This window comes from Oryzias latipes, chromosome 19 (assembly GCF_002234675.1).
Source record: "Oryzias latipes chromosome 19, ASM223467v1".
NCBI lineage: Eukaryota > Metazoa > Chordata > Actinopteri > Beloniformes > Adrianichthyidae > Oryzias > Oryzias latipes.
In genome coordinates, this window is record NC_019877.2 from 7,030,492 (window position 1) to 7,045,441 (window position 14,950).

Genomic DNA, 14,950 nt, shown 5'->3' on the forward strand with positions numbered 1-14,950 from the left:
TTCAGAGAGTTGAGTTTACCTTCACTCTTCTGTTTGGTCCAATCCTTACACGCACACTCTCTGCATCTTTAGAGAAATGTATGTCCACTGATGACACAAAGGACACATGGTTGTTGCCACGGTGATTGTTGGTGGCTACAACCTCAAACTGGGTGTGATTGTTGCCATGACTCCCAGTCTCAGTAATGATATAAGAGCATGTTCCCTGGAAATGAGCCAGGGCACCATCAAAGGTGATGTAATGTGGGTCTCCCCAGACAGTGCAGGTGGACATCCCATCATAACAGCCCAGCTGGCCATTCCTGACGGTGCACTGCTGTGCAGGAGTGCAGGATGCAGCGGCACAGTGCACAACATCAGAGGCAAAACATTCACATCGCTCAGTGCAACCATCTTTCCAGAAAGACTCTCCAACCTGCAGAACAGGTTAAAACAAATAAATTAATTTCAATTAATGAATATTTTTAGAAATTCCAATTCACAACCAAATCTTGTCAAAAGTTTTTGCACAAGTAAAGCAAGAAATATAAAAGCAGACCAAAATAAATTAGGTTAAGGTTTTTACGGTCAAAGTCGGACAAAGTCATTTCAAAAAGGTTTTGTTGTATATATTTGATTAAAGCCAATATAAGTGGTCATTAGAAGGCATTACGAATTTTTGTGTAACCTTCTGTAGTTAGCAAATCATTGGTGGCTAAGAAGCAGAAAAGTCTCTAAGCACAAAACAACAGGAAGTAGAACCAAACTCAGTTACAGAGACGATCTGGTAAGACCACTGTGGGTCAGAGAGGACAAGAGAAAGACAAATAGAAAAACGGTGGAACATTTTCTATAGAAAGCGTGAGGGAAAACCTGGTAACTGTAAAAATAGGACATACATTAATGAATAGGTAAGAGAGCAGAAAGAAGAACAGTTCAGCTTGAGGAAAATGAGGAAAATGGTTTAATGCCTCCTTAAACAGTTTCTTGTTGTCTGGAGAAAGACATCCATGCCAACTTTAACAAAGCACTTTATCAGAAGGGAAGGTTTTATTCCCGGTCATAAAGATTTGCCTCCACATACGGTCACATATGCCAAAATGAAACCGCGTGGTGACCTAAATGCGAGGCATGTTACCATTTATAATCGAGAGGAAGTAGTCACATTTTTACACGCCGCTCAAAAGCTCATGAGCACGCCAAGTCGCCAACGATTTAAAGAAAAGATTGTAATTAGATAAAGAAATTATTTGTGATTGTAGCATTGAGTAGGTTGAAGAGCAACAAGAGAAGAGGCCCACAGTTGAAGGCTCTTTATCTTTGGAAATCCTGCAGACTTGAATCAAAGTATCTTCATAAATTTAAAGCTAGTTGAGATAAAATGGAGCTTGTTCAGTTCAAGCTTTTTCTGTTATAACAATTAAAATCAACAAATGGATGTTTGACACATTTTTCCTCTTTTATATAACTTGAACTTTTCCCCCTTTTTTCTGTTACATCAATCAACTGATTTGTTTGATTGTTTCTTTGGTTGAAAAGGTTTTTTCAAGTGTCTCCATAAAGTTATTTAAACTTCCTCTGTGAATTATTAGGACTAATGCAATTACAATCTTTCTGGAGAAAGGAAACTACATTAGAAAGAGACTTTAAAAAATAATGAAATGCCTTTTAATGAAGCAATAAGGTGAATACCTAACTAGTCTGGAGGCAACATGAGTAAGGAAATGGCTTAAAGGTAAAATATCCTTCACTGACGACACGACATTCTAAAATCACTTACGCTGTAATAAAAGCCGTCATATTGACATCCACAGCTCCCCACAGGAACACAGGTTGTACCACTTCTGATGAAGCCCTCATCACAGAAACATCCCTCTGAACAAGCATGCTCACAGGTAGCATCAGTGCTGGAGACACAGGTGTGGCTACAGTCTGTTCCACACAGCTCATAATGGCTGTTTGCTGGACAGATGATGCCTTTGAAGGAAAACACAGAAGGATTTCAATAGTTCAGGTGAAATAAGTAACATTTTAAGAACCATTTTGAAGAATATGTCCTGTCATATAGATCTTTGAGTGTGTGACTCACTGCAGGTGGTGTTTTGTCTCCAAGGATAGATCCGGGCATTAGCAGACTGACATGCGCTCACATATGTCTCAATGGCCCTGCACAGAAGGTCGTTTCCAGCATTTCCACCCACGCAAACGTCAAACACGCAGTCGCTGAAAAACGGTGCTGGATCCACGTGTTCATGACAGAAGCTGAGGGGGCCGTCAGCTGCCTGAATCACCTCACACTGAAGTCTGGCAGCTTGATCGTTAGTGCACCGTGGACAGGAGGAGCCACAGCCATCACTGCAGCTGTAGTTGCCTGGAACTTTCCAGGCTGCCCCAAAAGCATCAGGTGTGGTGACTGCGGCACCATCTGGGCTATGGAAGTCATCATTTGGATTGTCGTTGAAATTACCACAAAGTCCACACATGTGTCCTCTAACAAAAATTAAAGAAAAAAATTAGGATTGCAACCCTGAGGAGAGCAAGCATTCTTCACTTCCACTTCTATCAAAATCATGTTTTGGTGGTTTTAATATGCTCTTGTGAAGATTTTCTGATGGAGGACATCCATAAAGAAAATCAAGCTAAAAAATTTGTATTTTTAAGAATTTCTTCATTTAAACTGCTGTAAATTACGAGCAGATGTAGAAAATACACTAAGCGAGCCACAAACTCCCTGTTCTGCTCCAATCTGATGTATAAACTTGGAGAGGACTAGATCCATGTACGTTTTCATTTTGCATCCGAGCATTTTAGTTTTATGTTGGAGGTGTGAGGGGCAGTAAGCTAGCGGGAGAGTGCGTAAAAAAAGAGCTCTCAGCAAAGGGGAAAAAAAGGGGGGTGGCAAGGTTGCTGTGCATCAAATGTCCCGCCAGCAATTTAGATAAGAATTTCTAATGAACTATGCCGCTCTGCAGAAACTATGTCCAAAATTATAGGTTCTTTGGATTTTTCTAAAAACTGCATAATCATGCTTAAAAGACTACTGGGAACACTTTTACATTAGCTCAGAAGACGTTTGAAGTGGGTCTTTAAAGCATAGGTGTTTATTCCTAGACCTGTAACAGCTGGTCTCACACAGGATTTTTATGTAAACACTCTAAAAAAATCATGCAAAATTAAAGGCAGTGTTGACACATAAGATACATTTAGTTTTTTATGCGTTTGTCTTGATGTTGCACAGTTTTTTCTTCAAGTTACTGTTGGTGTAGTGTAAGTAAAGTTCATTGCTGAAGATAAGTTGTAAAACAGGGGGAATGTTGTCTCTGTACAAAACTTTTATCTTTGCAATTCTTTATCCCTAAGGTTTTCTATTCGTGGAAACAGCTGCATATTGGAACACATTGGAATCATTTTTGCATATCTATTTACTGTTAGTTGTACAGGTTTGAGCGACTGCCTAATCTGGGAGGGAAAAAAATACAGATTCAGTCTGATATCTGCAGATAACACTTTTGTATTCATAAACAAGTGACAAGAACCTGAAGCAAAAGTAGGGGTATGTAAGTGTCAATAGAAGACCGTTAGATAAGTATATATAAGCTTTCTGGTTGTTCATTTTAAGTTTGAAATCTTATCATCCAGTTCTGTCTGTTTTTACAATGTTTAGGAAAGGCTGTAAAATGTGTGGCTTTTCTGCTACTTATACAGGCTTATATCCTGGAAGATTGTTGGTGGAAGGTTCTTGCACTGAAAATGCAATAAAGATTTTTCATTCAAAGGGCAAAAAACTTTTTAAGATAATATATTCTCATAGGTAGAGACACATTTGCGTTACAAACTATCTCAGAATAATCTGAATAAAAGAAAACATTGACATCATTAACTTATCAGGGAAATTGTTGGATCGAATCCATTTTGTGATTATTAAGAAACAAAACAAAAATATCAAGCAGAGAGATTTCTTGTTCCGTCACTCAAAGTGACATGGCCAGATGAAAGCAGAAACATTTGCTTTCAAGATGACTGATTAGTTAACAAATAAAAAAAAAAGGAAAACAAATCCTGGTTAATTGTAGTCCTAGGTGGACTTACCCAAGACCTTTGTGGATAAAGCTCATGACACACAAAAGTACATACCTGTAATCTGGAGGTACAGAGATAGACACCGTGCTCCATCCATCATACATGACGTTTAGACCAAAACTTGTACGAACAAATGTTTGATATCCACTTGCAAATACAGAAATGGTCCCATTCAAGACGAATGGTAGGTTTCTTGTTATTCCATCAACCTACATCAAAGTAAATAGAAAATGTGTTTTTAGAACCTAAGAAGTTCAAGGGAATTTATTAAAAAGCCTATATCATGCAACAATCAACATCTTGAGTTTTGAAGTGCATTATAATGTTAATTTCTCACAAAAAGAAACTCCAAAGCGGTATTTTGCTCCACTAACACATAAAAAAATAAAAACTCTCAAAACCTGCTATCTGAGTATGAGCTCCTCCCAAGCAACAAAAACAAGTGGGTTCTCCCAATGTGATGTAGATGAGTGAAGAACAACCCATCCAGAAAGACTCTGCACTGCCAGCACCTCCCCCAGGAACACACACACCCACTATCTCTGTGAAGCTAGCGGCTGTCGACAAAACGTTTCATTTTATATACACAATATGCATCTTCATCTTGACAAAGTCTAGATATTGTTGGTTTTTGTGGGCAAAGTGCAGACACACTGTCGAGACTGGCTCTAGAATGAAATAGGCGGCACCCTCAAGGAGCAAAAGGCAGATCTTAAAGATCGAGTCTTCTTATTTCCAGGTAGGAAAAGAGCTCACGAAAATAACTCATATCTTGTCATATATATGGATAAAGTTGACTCTGAAAGGCTTAAGAAAAGCATTATATAAGCCCTTTAAACATAGTCCAAGACTTGCTTTTCTATGTTTTACTGGGAAAATAAACTATCAACTTATGTCAAAGTTATAAGCGGTTTTGTTTAAAAAGATACTTACCTCTACTCTGTTATTGCTAAACATCCACACCTTGTAGCCCCACACAGTAACAGCAACTTCAGCTGTGATGGACACGGGCAGCCCATTCCATGGCATATTCTTTGCCTCCACAGAAAACTGATGGAGCCCACTGGATGAATGGCAAACCTCTGCTAGAACATAGCGACACGTTCCTTGGAAATCGTAGGTCTTTCCATCAAATGTCAAGTAGTGGGGGTCTCCAGAGGCAGAGCAGGTACCATGAGGGTTGGGATGGCAACCAAACTCGCCATCTACCACTCGACACGCCTCATCAGGACCACAAGAGTGTGGCACACAACTGACCACACCAGTCACACCATTACAGCTGCACAAACTCTGACACTCTTCTCCATCCCAAAACTGTTGACCACTTTGCCAATAGCGCCCTTGATGGTAGCATCCACAGGATGTTGGTGGCACACACCGGTTTCCATTGAGGACAAAGCCATCATTACACTGACATCCATCCTGACATGGAGTGTCACAGCTGAAGGGGAAGGAGAGACTGGGGCAGGTGGAGGGACAGGATGTCCCACAGACTTCTGAATGGCTGTTTGAAGGGCAAGTTGCCGCTGCAGGCAGGAAAAGAAAACAGATTTAAAAATAATCCAATTAAAGGTTACCTCCAGAAATTATGGGTATTGTTCTTACCACAGCCAGTTGTATTCCTCCACTCTCCCAGAGAAACCCCCTGTTGTTGACACATCAGAACATAATCTCGTAGAACCTGACACCGTGTTGATTCAGGATCTTCAGATCTACGGAGGATGTCCACACACACGTCCACTTGCTGTGAAGGGTCCACCACAGGCCAGCATGGTGTAAATGGACCATGTGGTGAAGTCAGAATGCCACAAAATTCAGTTGAACTGTAATTAAGAGGGTTAAAAACTCTGTTCTCCACACAGTGAGATGCCAGGGAGCCTTCTCGCCAGCTGTCTCCAAACACCTGAGAACTGTGGACCAGGGTTCCATTTGGTGTTTGAAAGTCATCGTTGGGCTCATCATTGTAGTTTCCACAGAGTCCACCAAGTGAGCTGCTGTACACTATAGGTGCAGTGACACGAACAAAGTGAGGCCAGACGGTTTGCACAGTCAGACCAAAAGATGTGCGTAGGATGATGCTGTGAGTGTTGCTATGGAAGATGTGGATTTGGTTGGATCCAGAACTGAAGGGTAATTTGTAAAGCTGACCATCAACCTGGAAGACATGGAAACAAATCTGTAAAACTTTTTCAAAGTAATGTTGGGAAAAATCTGCATATACACAAAAAAGATTTCAAACCAAACAAAGTTATAATATTTGAAGAATTGCAAAAATATCAATCCAACAAACAGCGTCCATCGTCATACACGGACAATATAAGTTTGCTAATAAGTTTGTTTCTGAGTATAATATCTGCTGGAAATCCTGGTGTCCACAAAAAAAAGAATTACAGAAATTCAGCAAAGTTTATATCAAATTCAAAATCTCAAGTTGGACAGGTTTTTTATTTTGTGATTATCACAGTCTTGCTATTTCTCATGTGACACATTAGACACTAGAACTGTATTTCAGTCTTAATTAAAAAACTTTGGGCTTAATATTAGAAACTTGTTGTTAATTTGCCAATCCTTTTACAGTCATCTTGCAAATTAGCAACGTAAAAAAGCGTCATTTCGTTTGGATCACATGCCATTCTAGGTTTTAGCAAAACTAAACAGTTGGGTTTAACATTTGTTTTTTTTCACAGATCATTTTAGTCATTTACCCAGACTTTGTTGTTGTTGTCCATGTTGATGGTGACTTCTGTTTCCTGGACTCGAACCTTTAAAACATTTGAAAAACCTTGCAGGATGTTTGGTACTTTTTCCGTTATCAGATTAAAGTGTGGGTGACCAGACAATCCCATTTCTTTAGCAATGATTAGTCTGCATGCTCCAGGATACTGATATGTCAGTCCATCAAATGTTTGATAGGACCCTGGCCCCCTTATCCAGCATGTGGCGTAACCATTAGGTCTGCATCCTCTTTCTCCATTATCCACACTGCAGGATTCATGTGGGCCACAGCCATGGGGGCTGCATGTCATTGAGCCAGCGGTGCAGCTACAGCGCCTCCCGCAGTCTTCATCCAGTATAACAGTCCGTCCTGATCGATAATAGAAACCCTCAAAGCTGCAGCCACATTGAGCATAAGGAACACACTGTCCAGCACTGAGGACGTAGCTGGTATCACAGACACAGCTCTCCTGAACAGGAAGGGGGCAGTTTTGGGTGGAGTTAGGATTAACACAGGTGGGTGGACATCCAGTTGCTTGAGACTCAAAGTGGCTATTGGCTGGACAGGGGATTTCTGGGTGAAAACACACATAATTTATTTTTATATTTAGCCATTTGATTAAAAATGTATCCTAAACCATGTGTTTAAAGAGTAGAAAACATACCACAGAAGCCAGGTCTTCTCCAGTTTTGAGGTTGGATCCCATTTTGTTGACACTGACTTGCATATACACCTAAAGATTGGCACAGAATGGGTTGGTATCCTCCACCGATGCACAGATCATAAACACAACTCTGCACAAAGTTTTGTGGGGGAAGTGTTTGGTGGCATGCTGCAAAAGGTCCAGAGCTGTTCTGAAGGATGCCACAGTGGTCATTGTTGTTGTATAATGCAGTCTGAGCTGCAGTGCAGCCAGCACATTCCAGACCTTCACACTGTGCTTCACAACCAGGATCCTCATCACCGGAAGCTCGCCAGCTGTTAGCAAAATCTACATCAGAGTTGACCACCTCGCCATTGCGAGTTCGGAAGTCATCTCCAGGTTGGTTGTTGAAGTTTCCACATAGACCACATGTTGCATTCAGGTACGTGTAGGGCAGACTGATTCCGACATGTGAATATGTGTCATAAGATACAGTTAAGCCAAAGTCAGTGCTGACAACCACACTAAAACCTGACTGATAGACCTGGACACGGCCCTGGTTGAGGGTAAAAGGAGTTGCTGTAAAGCTTCCATTAACCTGTGAGGTCAGAAAAAAAAACAGTTTAATAGCTATTCATAAAACAAGGATAAAAAAACAAGAAACAAACAACCTCACCGACCTTTGCCCTTCCTGGGTTTCCTTTCACCAGCTCAATGGTTTCATTGTAGACAAAAACCTTGACCAGGCGTGTCCAGGAAACACGAGTGCTGCCTCGGTGCTCATTTTTGCCCTCTATTCTGTAATAAGGAAGCCCATACTGACATTGTTCTGAGAGAACATAGGTGCAGGTGCCTTGAAAGTGAAACACTGTATTATCAAAGGTGTAGTAATGTGGATCGCCACTGATGGTGCAGGTTTGTCTCTGCACCGTTTGGCAGGAGAACTGAAAGGAATATGGCATGCAAACTTGAGAAAAGGAGCAGGGCTGGTTGGAGCACTGCAGGCCGGCTCTGGTGCACGTGCACTTCTGTGCACAGCTGGAGTCGCTCCAAAAAGAATCACCCAGCTGCACAGGTTCTCCTGATGAATTTAAAAGGAAACAGTCCAGTTAAATCTTACATAGAACTTTTAGTACATTGGATCTTGGACATATATATGATAAATAAATATATATATATATATATAAAATAGATAAAAGAAGACTTTAAAAGTCGCCACTGTAAAAAAACTGGTCAAACAATACAGGTAACAATCTAGCTTGGTTACTGTTTTGTATTTATATATTTGTATATATACATATTTGCTTTTTTCCTGAAAAACTAGTCATTTTAATGATTCAATAACCATGCTAAAAAGACTCAAAGAATTTAAGACCTAAATTTACCATTAAACTGGCAGCCTCTTACTCCACTGTCCACTTGGAAGGCCCAGCGACCCGTTACATTGACGTTGCTGCTCAGACTGAAAGTGGAGTTGTTTCCTGTTGCAGAACTTGAGAAAGATCCAGGAATGGTGAAGTGGTGAAAAGAGTTTATGGTGTCATATCCAGCCTGCAGGATCAAAATATACATAAACATATGTGTTTACACTCAGAAACAGCAAATGAATGCTCACATATTGAGAGTAATGAGTCAAACCTGAACACTGAGAGTTGTTGAGGCAATCGAGCCGTAGTTCATGAGAACAAAAGATTTCTGTCCTCCAGAGATCAACACGGCTTGGAAAGTCGTTTTCTGGGAAAAAAATGTATCAACACTGTCATTTTTGTCTAAGTGTTTTTGCAACTTTTTCTTTTCCTTATAGCAAATGTTTCTGGTTGTTCCGTTAAATAAAAAAAAAACTTTGATCTAACAGGACTTACTGTTCCTGCAGTTCCAAAATAGGCCACTTCATACCATGTTGCCACAAAGACCCAGTCAGCACTGAAGTGTAGGTTTGGGAAATAGCTATTAATGTCCTGTGTAGCTTGTTGGAGGACACTGCCGTTGGTGTATTGGTTGTAGAGGACAAAACCAGTTTGTCTGTTGTCCAGATCAGTCCAGAATGGAGCAATTAAGTCTATGGATCCATATAGTGGAAATCTTTGAGGTGAATATGAGGAATATGAGGAATCAAATGTCAAGTGTCCATTGTGGTTGACCTGCAAAAAAATGACCAGAAAGAAATAAAATGTCATAGTTAACTTCTATAATAACAGATTTAAGGTTAATATTAGCTAATTAGATGAACTGCAAATGTCTGTTGTGAATAACCTGAAAACACAAAATAATTTAAAAATACAAACTTTTCACAACTTCAGTTCATCTGTTCAGTTTAATTAGGGATAAAAAATAAAATGTCTCAGTTCTACAGAAAAACTGTCTGCAATTCTGTAAGATCCTGGAACTACAACCAAACTGTCTCAAGCAGGGTTCATTTGCGTATTGGGCATGGTCACCTATAAGCATAACTTAAAGCGCCTCTAAGGCATGCTCTGAAAATATCATAAATCACAATGGCATTAATTATAAATCTAAAAAGTTTCCTTCTTGTTTGGAACAAATTAGGAATGGATCACTAGTCAAGGTTCTACACTCATTTAACAACAGGGAAACTGTGACAAGAATGTAAAGTAATACATTCTAACATCCACTGATTCTCTTACTTTTTTAAACTATAATTTTTTGTATCATTTTGTTTTGTTTTAAAAATGCAATATCTCATTGTACTGCAGACTTTCTTCACAAGGCCTGGGGAAAAATCCCTGAAAGATACTGAAGCTTCATTTAGAGCTGCACTGATAAAGAACAAGAAAGCCAGTGAGGCCTCTATGTAGACATCCCAGCTACACAGTAAATGAGCAGACAATCCACGCAGACTTTTGATCAAACTAACAGTTTTAAGCTGAACATATAGTGCATAAATAACTACTGCTAAATATTATTATCCTTAGTATTACTATTCTAACCTGTGGTTTTGTTTTTTGAGAAATTGGCAGTAAACAGGTCCTGTGTAGCTCTTCATACTACTCAGACTTCATAAAATAGCCGTCGTCCTAAAAAAAGGTTGGTGATTCCTGGTCTAAAGTATTTTCTAGCTGGAGTATGAAGTTATCTGTTTTCAAATATTTGTACACCTTTGCTTCTGTTTAAAGGGTTTTGTTACGTACATAAATGTGGTTGTACAATTTTCCAAAGTAGGCAAAGGGTTTTTGCAGGTAAATCTGTGGAGAACTTCCATCATCAGATCTGGAGCTTGCAGTTCCAGAAATTGGATAAAGTGAAGCTGGAAAAAAAGTCAATGCTGATTAAACCATATTGACTATAATAAGTTTTTTTTTCTTTTATGGATAAACTTTATTACATAATCTAAAGTTTAAAAAAACCCAATTTGAAACGGTAAAATGAAAACTTACCCGGAAGCGGTAAATTCTCTGTGGCTGTGAATAAATTGAAGTAAAGACATCAAAAGATAAATGTATAGAAAAAACAATTTCTCATATGAATTACTTTGATAATTCATATATAAAGACAATTGTGATTTTTTTTTTACCTTTTCCTCTAGTGATACGATGTACTCAAACATGTATTTTCTGTTTCAGGGTAATATTGTGCATAAAAACACATTTCTACATTATCAGCACTTATCAGCAAAATCTCAAAGATTTGGGTATGAGGCCTCTAAACATTTTTTGTACAAAATTTAGTGCTAAAATATGCTTACATTTAGTCTTTACACTATAGTATGACTTTAGGTTTGACGAAAAATTATGTCGTCAAACTCCTAGATTTGTAAGGCACTATATATTTCAGTCTCAGGTAACCCCACGTTATGTTTCTAAGTCAGAGGGTGTAACTTGAAGATCTGAATATAAATTTGAAACAAAACACAAACAACTTATTTTATATTATTTCATCTTATTTTTATACATTTGGACAGAAGAATTGACCAAAGGATTATCTTACCTAAAACTGTAGGAGCTACTGTGCCTGTAAAACAAAACAAAGCACAAAAGTTGGGATTTAAAGCAGAAAACAATGTACAACTCTATTAACACATAGATGTACTGTCTTAGTAACAAAAAGAGGGGAGGAAAAGGCACACTTACTCATAACAGTGGACATCCCATCATAACAGCCCAGCTGGCCATTCCTGACGGTGCACTCCTGTGCAGGAGCGCAGGATGCAGCGGCACAGTGCACAACATCAGAGGCAAAACATTCACATCGCTCAGAGCAACCATCTTTCCAGAAAGACTCTCCAACCTGCAGAACAGGTTAAAACAAATGAATTACTTTCATTTAATGAATATATTTAGAAATTCTAATTCAATACCAAATATTGTCAGAAGTTTCTGCTCAAATTAAGCCACAAATATAAAAGCAGACCAAAACAAATTAGGTTGAAGTTTTTATAGTCTAATTCATTTCAAATGATGAAAGCTAATATAAGTGATCAGTGGAAGGCATTACAGATTTTAGTGTAATATTCTGTATTAAGCAAATAAATGGCGGCTAAGAAGCAGAAAGTCTCTAAGCACAAAAAAAAAAAAAACAGGAAGTAGAATCAAAATTAGTTACAGAGACGATCTGCTAAGACCAGTGTGGGTCAGAGAGGACAGGAAAAAGACTGATACAAATCTATGGAACATTTGTTATAGAACATGAGAGGTAGAAGCTGGTAACCTTAAAATTAGGACATACACTAATGAACAAGTAAGAGAGCAGACAGAAGAAAAGCTCAGAGTTAGGAAGAAGAAAATGGCTTAAGGCCTCCTTAAACAGTTTCTAGTAGTCTGGAGAAAGATATCCATGCTTAAAGGAAATAGCTTAAAGGCAAAATAACCTTCACTGACGACACGACATTCTAAAATCACTTACGCTGTAATAAAAGCTGTCATATTGACATCCACAGCTCCCCACAGGAACACAGGTTGTACCACTTCTGATGAAGCCCTCATCACAGAAACATCCCTCTGAACAAGCATGCTCACAGGTAGCATCAGTGCTGGAGACACAGGTGTGGCTACAGTCTGTTCCACACAGCTCATAATGGCTGTTTGCTGGACAGATGATGCCTTAGAAGGAAAACACAGAAGGATTTCAATAGTTCAGGTGAAATAAGTAACATTTTAAGAACCATTTTGAAGAATATGTCCTGTCATATAGATCTTTGAGTGTGTGACTCACTGCAGGTGGTGTTTTGTCTCCAAGGATAGATCCGGACATTAGCAGACTGACATGCGCTCACATATGTCTCAATGGCCCTGCACAGAAGGTCGTTTCCAGCATTTCCACCCACGCAAACGTCAAACACGCAGTCGCTGAAAAACGGTGCTGGATCCACGTGTTCGTGACAGAAGCTGAGGGGGCCGTCAGCTGCCTGAATCACCTCACACTGAAGTCTGGCAGCTTGATCGTTAGTGCACCGTGGACAGGAGGAGCCACAGCCATCACTGCAGCTGTAGTTGCCTGGAACTTTCCAGGCTGCCCCAAACGCATCAGGTGTGGTGACTGCGGCCCCATCTGGGCTATGGAAGTCATCATTTGGATTGTCGTTGAAATTACCACAAAGTCCACACATGTGTCCTCTAACAAAAATTAAAGAAAAAAATTAGGATTGCAACCCTGAGGAGAGCAAGCATTCTTCACTTCCACTTCTATCAAAATCATGTTTTGGTGGTTTTAATATGCTCTTGTGAAGATTTTCTGATGGAGGACATCCATAAAGAAAATCAAGCTAAAAAATTTGTATTTTTAAGAATTTCTTCATTTAAACTAATGTAAATTACGAGCAGATGTAGAAAATACACTAAGCGAGCCACAAACTCCCTGTTCTGCTTCAATCTGATGTATAAACTTGGAGAGGACTAGATCCATGTACCTCTTCATTTTGCATCCGAGCCTTTTAGTTTTATGTTGGAGGTGTGAGGGGCAGTAAGCTAGCGGGAGAGTGCGTAAAAAAAGAGCTCTCAGCAAAGGGGAAAAAAAGGGGGGTGGCAAGGTTGCTGTGCATCAAATGTCCCGCCAGCAATTTAGATAGGAATTTCTATTGAACTATGCCGCTCTGCAGAAACTATGTCTAAAATTATAGGTTCTTTGGATTTTTCTAAAAACTGCATAATCATGCTTAAAAGACTACTGGGAACACTTTTACATTAGCTCAGAAGACGATTGAAGTGGGTCTTTAAAGCATAGGTGTTTATTCCTAGACCTGTAACAGCCGGTCTCACACAGGATTTTTATGTAAACACTCTAAAAAAAACATGCAAAATTAAAGGCAGTGTTGACACATAAGATACATTTAGTTTTTTATGCGTTTGTCTTGATGTTGCACAGTTTTTTCTTCAAGTTACTGTTGGTGTAGTGTAAGTAAAGTTCATTGCTGAAGATAAGTTGTAAAACAGGGGGAATGTTGTCTCTGTACAAAACTTTTATCTTTGCAATTCTTTATCCCTAAGGTTTTCTATTCGTGGAAACAGCTGCATATTGGAACACATTGGAATCATTTTTGCATATCTATGTACTGTTAGTTGTACAGGTTTGAGCGACTGCCTAATCTGGGAGGGACAAAAATACAGATTCAGTCTGGTATCTGCAGATAACACTAATATATTCTCATAGGTAGAGACACACTTGCGCTACAAACTATCTCAGAATAATCTGAATAAAAGAAAACATTGACATCATTAACTTATCAGGGAAATTGTTGGATCGAATCCATTTTGTGATTATTAAGAAACAAAACAAAAATATCAAGCAGAGAGATTTCTTGTTCCGTCACTCAAAGTGACATGGCCAGATGAAAGCAGAAACATTTGCTTTCAAGATGACTGATTAGTTAACAAATAAAAAAAAAAGGAAAACAAATCCTGGTTAATTGTAGTCCTAGGTGGACTTACCCAAGACCTTTGTGGATAAAGCTCATGACACACAAAAGTACATACCTGTAATCTGGAGGTACAGAGATAGACACTGTGCTCCATCCATCATACATGACGTTTAGACCAAAACTTGTACGAACAAATGTTTGATATCCACTTGCAAATACAGAAATGGTCCCATTCAAGACGAATGGTAGGTTTCTTGTTATTCCATCAACCTACATCAAAGTAAATAGAAAATGTGTTTTTAGAACCTAAGAAGTTCAAGGGAATTTATTAAAAAGCCTATATCATGCAACAATCAACATCTTGAGTTTTGAAGTGCATTATAATGTTAATTTCTCACAAAAAGAAACTCCAAAGCGGTATTTTGCTCCACTAACACATAAAAAAATAAAAACTCTCAAAACCTGCTATCTGAGTATGAGCTCCTCCCAAGCAACAAAAACAAGTGGGTTCTCCCAATGTGATGTAGATGAGTGAAGAACAACCCATCCAGAAAGACTCTGCACTGCCAGCACCTCCCCCAGGAACACACACACCCACTATCTCTGTGAAGCTAGCGGCTGTCGACAAAACGTTTCATTTTATATACACAATATGCATCTTCATCTTGACAAAGTCTAGATATTGTTGGTTTTTGTGGGCAAAGTGCAGACACACTGTCGA

At 39.1% G+C, this 14,950-nt stretch overlaps 1 protein-coding gene across 2 annotated transcripts in view; it reads right to left on the reverse strand.

Moving 5' to 3' along the window:
* LOC101166533 (IgGFc-binding protein) overlaps nucleotides 1-14,950 on the reverse strand; it is a 60,875-nt gene that overhangs the window by 18,421 nt on the left and 27,504 nt on the right. The window contains exons 51-69 of one of the 2 annotated variants that reach the window (XM_023949210.1): nucleotides 14,345-14,499; nucleotides 12,588-12,988; nucleotides 12,279-12,475; nucleotides 11,507-11,663; nucleotides 11,364-11,387; nucleotides 10,814-10,837; nucleotides 10,568-10,683; nucleotides 9,281-9,559; nucleotides 9,057-9,152; nucleotides 8,804-8,969; nucleotides 8,099-8,499; nucleotides 7,440-8,016; nucleotides 6,765-7,348; nucleotides 5,665-6,214; nucleotides 4,993-5,585; nucleotides 4,114-4,268; nucleotides 2,069-2,469; nucleotides 1,760-1,956; nucleotides 20-415 (exon numbers count right to left, since the gene is read on the reverse strand). In XM_023949210.1, the coding sequence (XP_023804978.1) occupies nucleotides 20-415; nucleotides 1,760-1,956; nucleotides 2,069-2,469; nucleotides 4,114-4,268; nucleotides 4,993-5,585; nucleotides 5,665-6,214; nucleotides 6,765-7,348; nucleotides 7,440-8,016; nucleotides 8,099-8,499; nucleotides 8,804-8,969; nucleotides 9,057-9,152; nucleotides 9,281-9,559; nucleotides 10,568-10,683; nucleotides 10,814-10,837; nucleotides 11,364-11,387; nucleotides 11,507-11,663; nucleotides 12,279-12,475; nucleotides 12,588-12,988; nucleotides 14,345-14,499 (5,469 nt within the window). The remainder of the gene's footprint in view (nucleotides 1-19; nucleotides 416-1,759; nucleotides 1,957-2,068; nucleotides 2,470-4,113; nucleotides 4,269-4,992; nucleotides 5,586-5,664; nucleotides 6,215-6,764; nucleotides 7,349-7,439; nucleotides 8,017-8,098; nucleotides 8,500-8,803; nucleotides 8,970-9,056; nucleotides 9,153-9,280; nucleotides 9,560-10,567; nucleotides 10,684-10,813; nucleotides 10,838-11,363; nucleotides 11,388-11,506; nucleotides 11,664-12,278; nucleotides 12,476-12,587; nucleotides 12,989-14,344; nucleotides 14,500-14,950) is intronic. The other variant, XM_023949209.1, reaches the window with a different exon arrangement.